We start from the raw sequence: 15,433 nt of genomic DNA, 5'->3' as shown, positions 1-15,433 counted from the left end.
AGAAAGAATATGAAGTGTTTGAATAAAGTAGTTTTAACCTAAATGGCTGCCTAGAGGTATCTGTACTGCAGTTAAAATCTCTGTGTTGTGTCAGATGTAAAAATCATCATCTGAAGGCAATCGATTCCTTGAATGCTTCTGATCTCCTTTGCTGCCTAAGAATTGCTGGCTTTAGAAAGTTCGAGGAATTGCGGTGTTGCCGTGTTATCCAGCTTCTCATTTCAAGGCATTAAGTTGTTATTTTCTCTCTGAGGCTTGCAAAAAATGCTTCTGTCATTTGTTTTTCAAACAGCACTGCTCAAGAGTAGCTGCTCACGTAACTTTTGCTTGGGCATTAAAACAAAGTTTGGGAATGGAGTTGGGGGAAACGGCAACTTTCCCTGACTTGCAGTGGCACTGCTGGTGCAATCTCTTTCTTTTTGTGAGTAGCTGCTTTTCAGTGAATTTTCTTTGACCCATGCTTTGCAGTTTCAAGGAGTTGAGGGCAAAGGATGTCCAAAGTGGCTAGGTGTTTCAGAGCGGTAATGTACAAAGCGGAATTCCCTGAAGGTGCAACAGGTTTTCAGAGTGCTCTGGTGCGTTCATCGGAATTCATCTGAAAGCCCTTAAAACACCAAGGACGCGTCTACGGCACTGGTTATTGAAAAGTGTTAATTCTTCTTTTCATTACCTTTTTCCAAGGTTTACAGTGGGAATGCTTCACAACTGCAAAGTGTCTTTTGTTGGAGTTTACCTCGTTATAGTCTGTTTTTTCTACCCTGTTCTTGTTGCCTTCTGTATAAGCTTTCATCTATTATATTGCAAGCCTTTTTATCGGGGAAAAATAGTAACTTGTCTTCTTTCTGCTCTCAAAAAGACAAGCTACTGTGCAGCTCCTCTGAAGAGACTTGTGATATGGTAGTTATCGAGTAAACTCAAACAAAAGGCATTTAGTCATCTAACCTTTACAGTAAAATTAGGCTTGTAGAAGGGGAAACAGACTCCAAGTGCTTAATTACTACTTATAGGAACACCTGTAAATAAAATATCTCATTTTGGTTATTTCATTTGTGAAATGTCGGTGTATGATTTAAAGCAGCTTCAAAGCAAGAGATGCATGTCCGAGAGTTAAATTCACTTCTTGTTTTCTTGGGAAAGAGACAGATCATTGTCAGGATGTACTAGTACATTGCTAACAAAGTAAACCTTCTCGTTAAATAATCTGTGAGCACAGGACAACTCACGCACTCAGCTGTCAGGATCCTGCTGAACTTGCAAATAGACCAGGGAAAAGAAAAGTTGTCTTCCCGGGAATTCTTTTGCAGGTCATCTTTCATTTTCCTGCATCATTTTAAATCTCTCCTAGCCTTGTGCTAACGGTGGAAAGCGCTAGGAGATGCTCCATTTAAACTAGGGAGAGGCGTATTGGTGCTCTTGGAAGGGAAGGATGTAGCTCACACGAAATTGCATGTAAGCTCTGCATGTAACTCTGGGGTACCTGCTTGGGGATTTTTTTGTGCAAATGTTTTCATCTAAATGCAAACCTTGAGTAGAATATTAATTTATACTTCTTTTTTTTTTTTTTTCTCACATCCCAGAATCTCAGGTTCCTGACCAGCCAAGCTCTCTTCATGTCAGGCCCTTGACAACAAGCATCGTCATGAGCTGGACTCCACCGCTGAACCCGAACATTGTCGTCCGCGGGTACATCATTGGCTACGGTGTAGGCAGTCCGTACGCTGAGACCGTGCGGGTGGACAGCAAACAGCGTTATTATTCCATTGAAAATTTGGGTAAGTAAGTGTTTTCATTCATTTCATTTCATGAGAAGAGGTTCCTTTGAGGTTCCACTGCTTTTGTACGTTTATTTTCAGGCTATGACCGGTGCTTCCTTCACGTGTTGCTTTCTTAGACTGTTTCTGCATTCCCTTTCCTGGTTGCTCTTACCTTCAAAACACTGGATACTCTCAAACATATGAAATCTCTCTGATCAAATCTTCATTTGATTCAGGAGATCTTATTAAGTCATGTGCCCCTAATACTGACTCCCACTTGTGCAGAGAGCTGAACCTTAAAGATGTTATTCCTGGGGCTGGCCCTCCTGGGTTTGAATTTAATGGCAATCTCGAAACTCCTATTTTGTGTCTGTCAAAATGTGTCGAGAGAGAGAGAGTGTTATTCATTATTCATGGCACAGCCTCTCCAACAGTTCATCTAAATTCTCAGCATGGTACACGGGGACCTGGATCCTTCCAGTGGTGATGGGCCGTTCTCTGAGCCCTGGGAAAACGGTTCAGAGTTTAAAGGATGTCAAGAAGTATAATGGTTTCCTTGTCGTTACTTCTTTAGCGCTTTTATTCCAGGTAAAAATGGTAAGTTTTCTGCTTTGTAATCTAGCAACGATGAGCTATTACAGGAAGATTCATTAGCTTGGTAAGTTGTTTGGGCCAGAACTCCAATGTTCGAGGATGCTTTGAGTTGGAACGTGTGATTTGTAGCACCGTGCAACAGCATCATCCAGCCTTTTTGCTGTTTCCTTTGGGGAACCCGGGAAGTAAAACAAACTGGTTTTACTCCAACTTCGTCAAACAGCTTCTCTCTGTCCAAATGTCTTATGTCATGATGGAGGTGTTCGCCAAGAGGCATGCATAAACGCTCCCAGATATTCAGTGCGTTTTACGGGAAAAGGCAGGTTTGATACTGTTTGGTGCAAGTGTGAAGTTATTATGCAAAACGGAAAGATGCCTGGCTGGAATATGGAAGAAATTGTGTAGAATATAAAGATAAAAGCTATTACTAATGAATGTGCGTGTCTAATAACTAATGGAGGGGGTTAAATGCAAAATATTTTTTTTAATTCCAAAAGGGATTTAAATTCTCCCAAGCCTCTTTTAAGTTGTTTCATATCTTTAATGAATTTTCAGTTGAGTCTTTCACCACTGTTGACCCAGAAGTATTAGAAAAGAAAATTACATGGACAGAGCTATCAAAACCAATGTGCTTATTCTTCATGTATGAAATGACCAGTGAGTATATTTGCTCACAGGACCTCTGGTAGCCACTACCGTCAAGTAGAAGATATGCTAGAAATGACTGGCAGATACAAAAGCCTTCTCATAGGGTAGTGATGCTTGGTGTTTGTGGAAAGCTGATGGTATAGTGCAGCTATCAGAATTGTTTCTATGGATTAAATTAAATATTTTTGGCTGTGCTCACAGGTAGAAGTACATAGAAGTCCAGCAAGTCAGGGAGGGTGTTTCACTTAATATGCTTTAATTACAGAAGTAATACTCAGACATTTAGAAAATGTCAAGAAACTGTTTTGAGCGTATCGAATGTTTATTTATAAATAGTTCAGTCAATGAAATCAATTGGGGGTTTTTTTGCTGAACACCCTCCAACAGATTTCATGAAAGTTATTGATTATTCAAAATGAAAATATCTTTTCATGGTACCTGTTTTGATTTGACTGCAAATATTCCAGATGTGACCAGTGTAACTTAATTGTCGTTGTCCAGATAAGCCTCATGCATCTGGTCTCTAACCGGGTAAGGATGCAAGCACTTTGGTCACAGAGCTTGACATGCACATTTGAAATTCGACTTCTCTTAATGTTCAAATGTACAACTTTGAAAATCAATTTCCATGAATAATTGTGCTAATTAAATGTCATTGTTTGAATACCTACAGAAAAAGAACCCCAGAGGCATGTGACCAAGGACCCCGAGAAAGCTTTTTAAAAATTAGAACAGTTGCCAACATTTCCTACGTTATTCACCCACTTTATTTGAAACCATTACAAGAAAATTACACAAAATGATGAGACGGAATTCTTTTCCTAATAAAAGTACTGTTTTCAGTAAGGTTATGAGTCAAAATGTGCTGCTGGCAGGAATGAGGGGGAAAAATATTTCCTAGCTGTTATATGAACTCATCCCACCTGTTGTAAAATTTCCTATGAAGCCTGTGCCCGAGCAGTAATGCTACCTTAAATGTAATATGCAAAAGCAACGATGAAGTCTGATATGTAAATAAATGGTGAACTTCAATGAGTTTTCTCTCCCCTCCAAAGACCTCATCCACGTGGCTTTCTGTGATTGCTTCCTTTCGGTTCCCCCTCTCTCCTCTGGCTCGTTAGAGACTGCAGAGAGGTCGCCCCACTTCGCCTCGATCTGCTCTGTGATGTAGCTCGCCAAAAAATTGGGGGTTTGCAGCTTCTTGAGGTTCCCTGCAGTTCTTTTTATTGGTCCTTTGTATGCTCTTACAAAGCACACTGCAAACCTATGTATCGTTTAGATGCTGGAGCGGTAGAGACTTCCATTAAAGGGCAATCGGATTTGTTTGACATCAGCTGCCTGTCAGAAATCCTGCCTGGCTCGCGTTTCCAGTCACCATTTTCGCACACAGATGCCCAAACCCAATAATCCAGGTCCACGCTGGGCTTTATTTTACTTCTGTAAACTCGTGCTGTAGTCCCGAAAGAAATGATGGTAACGAACTCCTGAGTTAAAATTAGCGCTGTGCTGGGTTGAGGAGGGATGCAACACACCCCAATGCCATATGTGTGCATGTACATGCATGCCTGATCTTTTCCCTGGGAACACTTTTTTTTTTTTTTTTTTCCCTCTGTGCCCAAAAGCACCTCCTGGACATCTTCCCAAAGACTTTAAAATTCAGAGATTTAGAAGAGGGATGCATGTAGGTATTGAAAGTTGAAGCGAACAGGCTGGCTCAATGGCTTTATTCCCTTCCCAGCATCCACGATACGGTTGCCCTGGAAATTCCTGCCTTTGTGATCCCCTTTTGTCTGGCTGTTGCGATAGGGTTGCTGTAGCAATTCCTGCTCATTGGATACGTAAGGCTGCAGTTACCCCTGCTGATATTTGTGTGGGTTTTGTTCCTCCTTCCCTGACTTGTTTGTGCAGCTGCAGGTCATTGCTGGCCGCTGCCACACATGCCTGATGAGCACGGGTGGATGGTTGGGTACCAGTGGTATAAATGTCTGGCACTAGAGGCGTCCATTGTAATTTCTATTTTTATGCAGAAAAAAATGTATAATTCTAAAATTCAATCCTAAATTACTTCTTGCTGTCATGAAAGTGGAGTCAGAAACAAGCCGTAGCCCATGCTTTGAGCTCAGGGCTGGTTTACCTGCTCTGCGGCCAGGTTGTAGAGGAGATGGTAGCTTCACTTGTGGACGCGGTACGTCAGCATTTGGTGGTGAAAGCGTTGTGACACGATGGAACTAATGGCAAAATCTCTATCCGACTGTCTGGACTGTTTATTTGACCCAGCCTCCGATATTTAACATAGTTCAACCCATTCAGCAGCTCTGTCACCTGAGGGTTTCTCCCTGTTGACCACGGTGGGTGTTTGTAACGGTAACGTAGCCGTGGTGTACGTTGTTACGCTTCGGGATGTGCCATTCTGGAGCTGATGATGAAGTTCCAAATGTCTTTGCACCTTCAATCTACTGCTAATGCTAGACGAGAAATTCTTTCTGTGTAGTTCTTACTGGTTTGGGATGGGAGTCAGATGTTGAAGTCTCTTTAGAAATCCTGTTAGACGCTTCATTGCACCTTCGTAATCCGAAATAAATTCTGCTGGAAGAAACAAGGCTTGGAAGCGACGGACAATCTACTTACAGAGAACACCCATACAGGAGGGATGGAGACCTACATGCTCACAGAGTGGCCTCCTTTTTCGTTCCTACCCTTACTATCGATGATGTAAGTGTAGCACCACTAAGCACAAGTCGTATGGCAGCTTTGCATCGCGTTTCAGGTACTTAATTGATTACTTCCTTCAAGCCAAACTTTTTTAATGCCTGAATCAGCCTGTACCTGAGCTGTTACCAGCACTTACCTGAGTAGTACACTTCAGCTGCTGAGTAAGTCACTTCAAAAACATGAAGAAAAGTGCTCAGTCTTTCATAATAGTGATTGAGAACTTTATTCTGTGTGATGATCATCTTGAATACAACTATGTAGAGATAACACTTGTACTCTAGAATGAATTAGAGTGATTTCCTTATGACTGAGTGGTCATATTGCCTTGGAGACACTCTCCCCAGGTGCAGAAGAATATAAGAATATCCAGAGACTTCAGCTTTGTCAGTGAGGAATTTGTTGTATTTTCTGTCTGCAGCCTATGAAAGATATTTTATGTCAGTCTCATAAATTTCAGGAGTGAGCATCCCCTGCTCTCACTCAGCCTTTGCTGTGACAGAGAAATCAGTGCCTGACTGACTCTCAAATGAATAATTCTAATGGGAGACACCGCTTCTAGTAAACCACTTCATTTTCTTTTTTTTTTTTCTTTTTAATACTTTTAACTTTTTGCTTGTCATTATAAATGGCAAGGTTATTGGCTGGTTAGTGGTGGTTTTAACAGTCTTGGAAAATTCACAGGTGCCAATTTGGATCTTGTAGGCATAAGAAGTAACAATTTCTGTACTGATCCAACTCGGAAGGCGTTAAGTGTAGTAATAAACTGACTGGGCTCGTGTCCACAGAGCTTTATGTTAAAGTTTAGTCATGAAATAAAAGTTTAAAAGAAAAGGGAAGAACTATGTCAAGGAGATTTCCATTTACTAATTATGCAAACAGAAACCCCAAAATATCTGAAACACCATGGCAGCCGTATTAATTTGCATAACACTTTTAGTAGATCGTAAAGCTGTGGGTTTAATTAATGGATTGGAAAAAGGAAAGACGGTAACTTTATTGTAGCATATTCCAATAAGTTAACAATATTATTACGTCATTCTGGGATATTTTGATAACTCATTCTGGGATATTTTGATAGCTTCCTGGAAGAAGGGATGTAGGTAGGAGGCTGGCATGAGAAGGAGAGTGGGCTGGGCATAAGGAGACACGGAGCATGACCATTAGCCTCCCGGTACTGCACAGTGGCCTCTGCCTTTGCTCTATGTTACTGACATCCCAACAGCAAAAGTGCTGTAAAAAAAGCATTTGAATAATAACAATAGAATAATTCTGCCGCTGTTGACATGGGGTTTGCATCACACGAGTGGAAGCAGAGAGATGCAGTTTTGAAAACCTCAGCCTCAGTTTTAAGCTGATCAGATAAGATAATTCCTCTGGCATCCATAATAATACCTGCATCTGTAAAATGCCTTAGGTTTTTCCAGGAGAAATATGTGCATAAAAATGAGTATTTCACAGATATTCAGACCATTTAAAAATGAAATACGATGGGAAAGCTGTACCAAGTTCCAGAGTCTTACAGAAACGTGGATTTTCTTCTTCAGAGCCCATCCCTTCCTGCTCCCTTACGTGTGTGAGGAGAACAAGGCGTAATTTTAGAAAGAGCTTTTTAAGTACCATTGCCTTGATGTGACCTAGGAAAAAGTGACTTTTCATCTCCCCGAGCGCGCAGGAGTTCGTGTGCTCCCTCTTGAAAGAGTCTGATTGGGAAGCTGGAGTGCACATCTTGAAATATTATTTTCATGCATCTTTTTAATGATGCCTGACAAATTTGTTGGCCTTCTGAGATGGGGTTCTAGCATTGGTGGATAAGGGAAGAGCAACTGAAAAGTCACCTTCCTGGACCTGTGCAAAACATTTCGTGCTGTCCCGCACGGCATCCTTGTCTGTAAGCTGGGGAGATGTGGATCTGATGGAGGGACTGCTCAATGGTTAAGGAATTGGCTGGATGGTCACACTCCATTGTGGTCAATGGCTCAATGCTCAGTGGAGACCAGTGACAAGTGGTGTTCCTCAGGAGTCAGTACTGGGACCAGTGCTGTTTAACGTCTTCCTTGGTGACATGGGCAGTGGAATCGTTCAAGCACACCCTCAGCAAGTCTGCTGATGACACCAAGCTGTGTGGTGTGGTTGGCGCGCCGGAGGGAAGGGATGCCATCCAGAGGGACCTGGACAGGCTCGGAGAGGTGGGACGTTGTAGACCTCATGAAGATCAACAAGGCCAAGTGCAAGGTTGGGGTCAGGGCAACCCCAAGCACAGATACAGCTGGGCGGAGAATGGATTTGGAGCAGCCCCAGGCAGAAGGACTTGGGGGTGCTGGTGGATGAGAAGCTGGATTTGACCCAGCGATGTGCGCTCGCAGCCCAGAAAGCCCCCCGTGCCCTGGGCTGCATCCTGGGCAGCGTGGCCACCAGTCAAGGGAGAGGTCTCTGCCCCGCTCTGGTGAGACCCCCCTGCAGCGCTGCGTCCAGCTCGGGGGTTTTCAGCACAGGGAGGACATGGACCTGCTGGAGCGGGGCCAGAGGAGGCCATGGGGTGACCTGGGGCTGGAGCATCTCTGCTGGCAGGACCGGCTGGGAGAGCTGGGGTGGTTCAGCCTGGAGAAGGCTCCAGGGAGACCTTTGAGCACCTTCCAGCACCTAAAGGAGCCGACAGGGAAGCTGGAGAGGGGCTTTGTACCAGGGCCTGTAGCGATAGGACAAGGGGGAATGGGTTTACACTGGAAGAGGGGACATTTATCCTGGGTACTGGGAAGGAATTGCTCCCTGTGAGGGTGGGAGGCGCCGGCAGAGGCTGCCCAGAGCAGCTGTGGGTGCCCCGTCCCCGGCAGTGCCCACGGCCAGGCTGGGGCTGGGACCCACCTGGGCTGGGGGGAGGTGCAGGGGGTGGGACTGGGTGGGCTTTGAGGTCCCTCCTGACCCAAACCATGCTGTCAGTCTGTGATTAACTGTAACCTTTGATCCTCCTGGCCAGCACTGAAAGCAAAGTGCATCATCTGCAGCAAAACCTAGCAAAGAGTTTTCACAGTTACTACCTCTTAACAATCGACAGTTGCTAGTGACAAGAAGTGAAGATAAAGGTTTCTGAGCTGAATTTGTATTTTAAACAACCATAGCAGTAGGAATACGAAGGGTTCCGTCTAATTCACCTGCATCGTTACTATGGATTGGATTAAATTTGACCCTTCTGCATAGATGAGGCAAAAATACATTTTATTTTATTGCAAAGGGAGAGAAAGAATTTTCTTCATTTGCTTTAATCTTTGCAGATGACAGTTGTGGATTATAACAAAGACATGAAAAGGAACAAAAAAGCTTTTTGAATGTAGTTTTGGGTTGTTTTCTTCCCTTTGCTTTTCTATTACAAAGCGGAGCAGTGAAAATCAAACAAAAATATGTTAAATTTTATGCATCTCACTGTTTCCCTCATAGATCACATTAAAGCACAACATTAACAAGTAAAGGCACTTTGAGACTCCAGGGATTGTTCATTTTCTTTCTTGCCTTTGAAAACTGATTGTCATTTAAAGTAATGCTGCCATTTTTGCAAATACTTCCTTGCAACAATTTTCTTTCATTTCTCCCTGACTTTGCTTTCTTACAGAGTACGGGGAAATGGCTCCCAGGCAAAGGGTCAGTTTGTGATCCCTGCATTATTTACATTGCAAACGGCTCTCGCACAACTCCCACACACAGTGTGGGTTTTAAGAGTGTCCTCGTGTTAAAAACCAGCTAAGCAGGCTGCCCTGACAAAGTGTTTGGGTTCCGATTGACAGCAGATGGAACAGAAAATGCTGAATATTTCCCTCCTTCGTCGGTAAAGAACAGAATGCCTAAGAATGACCCTTAATCCCAAGTTATAATATGAATAATACAGATAGCCAAGAGTATTTTTTTTTCCTTTATGTTCATTCCTCTACCAAAAAACAAAAGGAAGCTTTGTAGCAAGGCTGGTTTTCCTGGGAAGAGGACAGATACGACACTCTGCCTTCTGGAGTGTCACTGATCTCTCAGTCGTGGATGCCAAGGAGATCAAAACAGCTGAGTGACCCGGGCTTACAGATGCATATTCGCTTGGCTGAAAGACTTACTTTTCCCAAAGGAAAATGCAACCTTTCCTCATGGTGCAACTTGCATTGTTATTTTTGCGTATGAGTGCCTGAGGAAGCCTTGCCCATGCACCGGTTAACCCTCCTGGTGCATTAACAGCGTTTCCTCTGGAAGCATCTTGAGTCATGGCTATTCATTTTTTATTCATTTGTCCATATGTCTTACACTTCATTTTCTGCTACACTACTTTACTTTCCATGAGTTTGGCTGCATTTGTAACATCAATAGCAAATGTATGTGATACGCATTGGGATTTTTTTGTTGTCTCACATCCCTACCGACACAGAGTACACTGAGCTTGCAATGCACCATGGGAGTTGTAAAGGTTCACATCTCCGCAGGAGGCAAGACCTGTTTCTAAGTGTGTTCAAATTTCAGTCTTTGCTTTAAAAATTATTTTTTTTTTTTTTTGTTATAATGCGTATAGGACATAGCTCACGAAAGAAATCAGCAAGCAGGCATAACACATGATGAGATGACATCTTAAAAACAATTTTTAATACAGACCTGCTGTTCCTCTCCTGAACTACATTAAAATAAAAGCACTGAACAGATTCTTATGGTAAATTCCCTTTGCTCTGTCAGACACTTTCCCTAGTGTTTTAGAAGTTAAATGTTTCCAGAATCGGCCAGAGCACCTATAAATACCCAGGCACCCCCAGAACTGTGAGGCACATCGTTATCTAAATTGTGCTTTAGCACTCAGGTGGGAACTGTCCCGGGCCAAAAGTTTCTGATTTTGATGCCTCAATCAGCAATCTGCATTGCTTTTTTGGATCCTTAGCAGAAGGAATTGATTTTCAGGACATACTAGGACTCCTGGTGCTTATTAGGTGACTTTGAACGAACATTGGATGAATGGCATGGGAAAAATGTGCCAAAGTTCCATTATGTGCAGTTTGGGCTTTCCATTCACAGAGGAGATACCAGGAGATATCGTCCTCTGTCATCTTGGAAAATGTATTCTGGAATTTTACTGCATTTGGTAAGTTTAACTTAATTGAACAAAGTTCTTCTCTGTTATCAGGGATTATTCAGCTTACCAGAAGATGTAAATTTGGTTGTGTTAAAGGATACTTATTTTATTGAAAGCAATCCATGAGCTCTTTATTACCCAATTTAGGCTTTCCGATAGTGACTCCTTCCCAAGTTACCTGATACCTTTGATGAAGTAACATCACAGAAATCATCTCCTCCTCCTCCACTGAAATGCAGCTGATGTGCAAAGTGTACAAAGTGTCTAGAAGAAATAAAATAAAGCTGTGGTTTTCTAGGTGACAACATAGGAGAAAATTTGTTAATTTCATCATGATAGTCTATTCTACTGCAATACTTCTAGTTACATTTGCTAATATGATTAAAAGATACCTTTTCTTTTTTTTTTTTTTTTTTTTTTTTTAAAGTGTGGATATCGTTTCCCTAGATTGTGCTAAAATCTGCTTCTAAGCTTTGTCCTCCAGCCCAGGTGTATGTGGTCCGGGAGGTAGAATACATCACCTGTTGTTTCTTTTAATGGAGTTTAGTCGGCTGGCTGTTAGGTGCCCGGGGAATATTTGGAAAATCAGAGTACGGGCGCCTTTCTTTTTGGGTGATGGTGTGCGGTCTGTTGCTGGAGGATAACAGAGGTGGCCAAATCACCTCCAGGCATCCGACCCCCAGGTGAGACCCTGCTAATGCTCTAATGCCACACATGGCGTGGTTTATTATGCCTGGATATCTGACTAGCCCAAACACTGCTGCTCTCAGAGCACAGATTTATTTAGCAGTCTGCTGAACGCAGAAGGTTTCCTTCAGGGTCTGACCCAAGCACCCTCTCTGGTGAAAGGGATTCCTCCCGAATTTGCAGAGAAACCCCTCGGACTCCTTCTGAGCAGGGTCTCTGCCTGGTTGGGGCTGTTTCTTGTGGCACTGTGAGTTGAAAACTCGATTATGAACTGTGCTTGGGGTTCTTAATGGTGCGGGGGGTGGGGGGGAGGGGGCGGGGGGGGCATTTGTGTGACATCTGACCGCAGTGTTGGGGGTGCTTTTCTCTCTTGATGTCTCAGAATTCAATAACTCTTGTCTGCAGACTTTATGCTTCAGGTGGACAATTGTCAGGTAGGTAGATTACCTTTTTCTTGGAAATAAACTAACATTACTAGGGCTAGGAACTGATCACTGGTGCTATTGATTACTAGGTGCGATGTTTTCACAAACCCAGACAGGAGTAAAGGAGGCTGTTCCCTGGCTGCTTTTTGAGAGAACAGTGAATGATGGCTTTCCTGGCCCTTTGGAGCGTCTTTCAGCATCAGTGGCAATGGCAGGACACACAGGGCATGGACATAATTCTCTCAAAGACCTTTTTTAACGGGGCGTTTCCTGCAGATGTTACTCTGCTTCCGACAAAATCTAGCATTTGTGTTTGCACTCCTTTCGTTGCTGAGAAAGGGGAGTCAGTATGCTTTTGGAGAAGCAAGAGGTGACAGCAACAGGGAAGACGGAAGGGTCCTGCATCAGCAGCTGGCTTAGAGCTTCCTCAGCTGGGTACCAAAGCCAGGCTTCTGCTCTCACCCTGCCTGTGTGAGCAGATATTGATTAGCACAGAATGACTTAGGTTGGAAGGGATCCCTCAAGTCGGATGGGCCAAGTCTTTGTTCAAGCAGGGCCAGCTTTGAAGGAAGCTCTGGGTGATGCCAGCATCATGTGCAGGGGACTTGGGAGCACCTTCATGGATGGGTGTTCCGCAGCCACTCTGGGCCCCTGCCTCAGCACTTGACAGCCCTCAGTTTTATTTTTTTTTTCTAATAACTAATAGGAATTTCTCTTGCTACAGTCCCTGCCCTGTCCTTTTACTGCAGGATATTGCCAGACCCCATCAGTTTTGACAAGATATCTTTGTTCCTACTTGGTCTACAGGGAAGCTGTAGCTCCTCATGGTGGATACCTTACTCCTGTCTGCCATCCCAAGGGTAGACTTCAGGAGTCTACAGTTAAAAAAGAGCTTAAAAATGGGTGAAAGGAAAAAAAAAAAAAAGAAAAAAAAAAAAAAGGGGCACAAAAGCTGCAAGCTTTCCTCCGCAGCAAGCTGTGGCAGCATGGGCATGTTGGAATGCTGTACTCAGACTCACACGGATGCTCAAGCAGACTGAAAGGAAAGCTCAATGAACTGCTACTTCGCTGTCGGTGAGGATCAGGAAAGGCACCGGTAAAGGCATCAGGAGAAGATTAATGAGCAGATTACTTACCTTTATTGCTGTTCTATTCGCTACATTGCAGTAGAAGAAATTCAGCTGTTCTGAAGTGCAAAGGCAGGAGCTCTGAGTGGCGTGAAGGGGTTGAGCAGCACTGTCGTTATGATCAGGACACCCCATCTTAGCTTCAGCTCTGTACAGTTGGTACCCGTAGAGCATTCTGCAGGTCCCTCATGTCAGGGAGTGGTTAAAATGGGAAGTGAGAACAAGGGCTTGAGCATGAACTTTTATTTGAGGGAGAAGGGAGCTGATCTGGAAAGTCAGCTGTGTGCTCTACCCTCTTTCCGAGACGGTAGTTTAAAGGCAAGGAGCTTTCCTTGGATTGGTGTTCACATCTAGTGGTCAAGCATTTATTTTATATTTATAGTTTAAAGAGAAAATGAAATTAGACGTGAAAGCTCAAGATCTGTCAAAAGACCCCATGTATTGACTGTAAGATATCACAATTTTACCCTCGTTAAGAAGAAAAGAACTGGGGTATATCTTGAATAGAGTTGGTATTTGCTGATTATTTGCTTTCCCGTAACCACATCTGTCAGTAAAAAAATCATTTCTGTTCATGTTCAGTTTGGACTTCTTGTTCTTTTTTCCCCACCCCAAGTTGAACTGCACAACACAACTTTATTTCCAGGGCATGTTGCACACCAGTACTGACATGGCAATCCTTGGGTGATGCTCTAATTAAAGCTGAATTCTTTGCTCAGCTTCTTCCAAGGCAAGAAGAGATTTTTTCTGCCAGGGAAAAAAAAAAAAAAAAAAAAAAAGCAAAACTAGCCTTCTACTGCAGAATAGCAAATACAAATGGTAACATCATTGTTATGGAGTTGTGTTCCTCACTGTGATTAATGGGAGTCGGTGGAGAAAAAACTATCAGAATTTCACTCTGAATTCTTGCAGCTGCATTGCAATTGGGTTTCTTTGGGGTGTTTCTGCTGGGAGTGCTAAGAACCCTTGTGTTCCATTAGCTGCTGCTCTGATTAGTAGGTTTACACTGAAAAGCTTTCCTCGTTTGAACTCCCACTCCAGTCAGTGGCATTTTCCCAAAAAGAGCACCAGAGTGACCCCGTAAGTATTATTAATAGACAATAAGAGTACGAAAAGCAACTGTCTGCCACATGATAATACTAGTGCTTCTCCGCTTTTGCACTGTATCGGACTAAACTGAACTCCAATACTGTGCTCACACACTGTACCGTGGCAAATTGCCTTTTCCCTCTTATCTAGGGGGAGGCTCAAGCAATTATTTATCGCTCCAGTTAGCAGCAGCTCAAATTAACCACCTGAATTTTTCATGTTTTTAACAGAAAGCTACAGATCGCATTCTTATCCCAATCATCGCTCATTTTTGCAAATGTAACCTTACCCAACCTAGTTATAAACATAAATCATGTGTCAGTCGGTTCAATTTATAAAATTTGATAGACTATATATTGTGCTGTATGGGCAGTTGTAATGAAGTATGTGCTACAGAGTCACCATTTTTAAATTTTCCATGAACTTACCACATTTTCCCACCTAATTTATCAGTTTCTGTGAGTATATTTTTCATGATCAAATTAATAGTAAATCACTCACTTTGCTTATTCATTACTGGGAATTCACCATGTATTTTGATTAGACGTGACAGTTCTATGGGGTTTTGGGGGGTTGGACAGTAATTTCTAGAATCAGGTTTCTCGAGTGATCTTTCACATTTAAAAAACCAGTGTTCAGGATGACATTCTTTTCTGATTAATGTGTCATTATTTAAAAGTGAAGCCAAGTGGAGGCCAGACATCTCTGCTCTGGCCATAATTAGCGGCGATACACACCGACCCTTAGGGGCTGATTCATCTTCTGTTTCTTAAATACCGATAGTAGGATGGGATGGATTGCTCTACAGAGGCAGTTGTCTCCGTGGTCACTTTATAAACTTTATAAACTTAGCCCTTATAAACTAAATGCTCCTAAATACACGCAACAGCTGGGACATGGGTGGGAGTGAGATGGAGTTGGTCTAGCCTGTGCCTATGGATTTCTTTTTCTTCCGCAGAAACTACTGTATGTGACATTCTTAAACTCGCAGCTAAATCACGATTTCACGGCTTAATAAATAAATATTCGTGGGGAATCTGGAGAGTTACAACACTTAGTGAAATTAGAAATTAAAAGTAGTATGCTAATATATAGTGGAAATCATACAAAAATATATACTACACCTCTGTGAATACAAAATAATTTCCTTATGACTAATGATATTACTGTGAGTACCAACTGAATTAATAACCGTACAATACTTAGTGCAGAGAGTTATTAATGCACCAGTCATTCATTTGGTAATTTTTAAACTTTAGGTCCCTTGCGATAGAAGCGCGGAAATCACCTGAATATTAAACAAATATGTCA

At 42.7% G+C, this 15,433-nt stretch overlaps 1 protein-coding gene across 2 annotated transcripts in view; it reads left to right on the top strand.

Moving 5' to 3' along the window:
* DCC (DCC netrin 1 receptor) overlaps nt 1-15,433 on the top strand; it is a 563,445-nt gene that overhangs the window by 469,340 nt on the left and 78,672 nt on the right. For both annotated transcript variants that reach the window (XM_080371917.1, XM_080371916.1), the window contains exon 15: nt 1,578-1,772. In XM_080371917.1, the coding sequence (XP_080228043.1) occupies nt 1,578-1,772 (195 nt within the window). The remainder of the gene's footprint in view (nt 1-1,577; nt 1,773-15,433) is intronic.

Source organism: Falco punctatus (genome assembly GCF_963210335.1).
Source record: "Falco punctatus genome assembly, chromosome: Z".
In the NCBI taxonomy this organism is placed as follows: Eukaryota; Metazoa; Chordata; class Aves; order Falconiformes; family Falconidae; genus Falco; species Falco punctatus.
The sequence above is the reverse complement of the archived record's forward strand: the minus strand, read 5'-3'. Positions and strand labels throughout refer to the sequence as shown.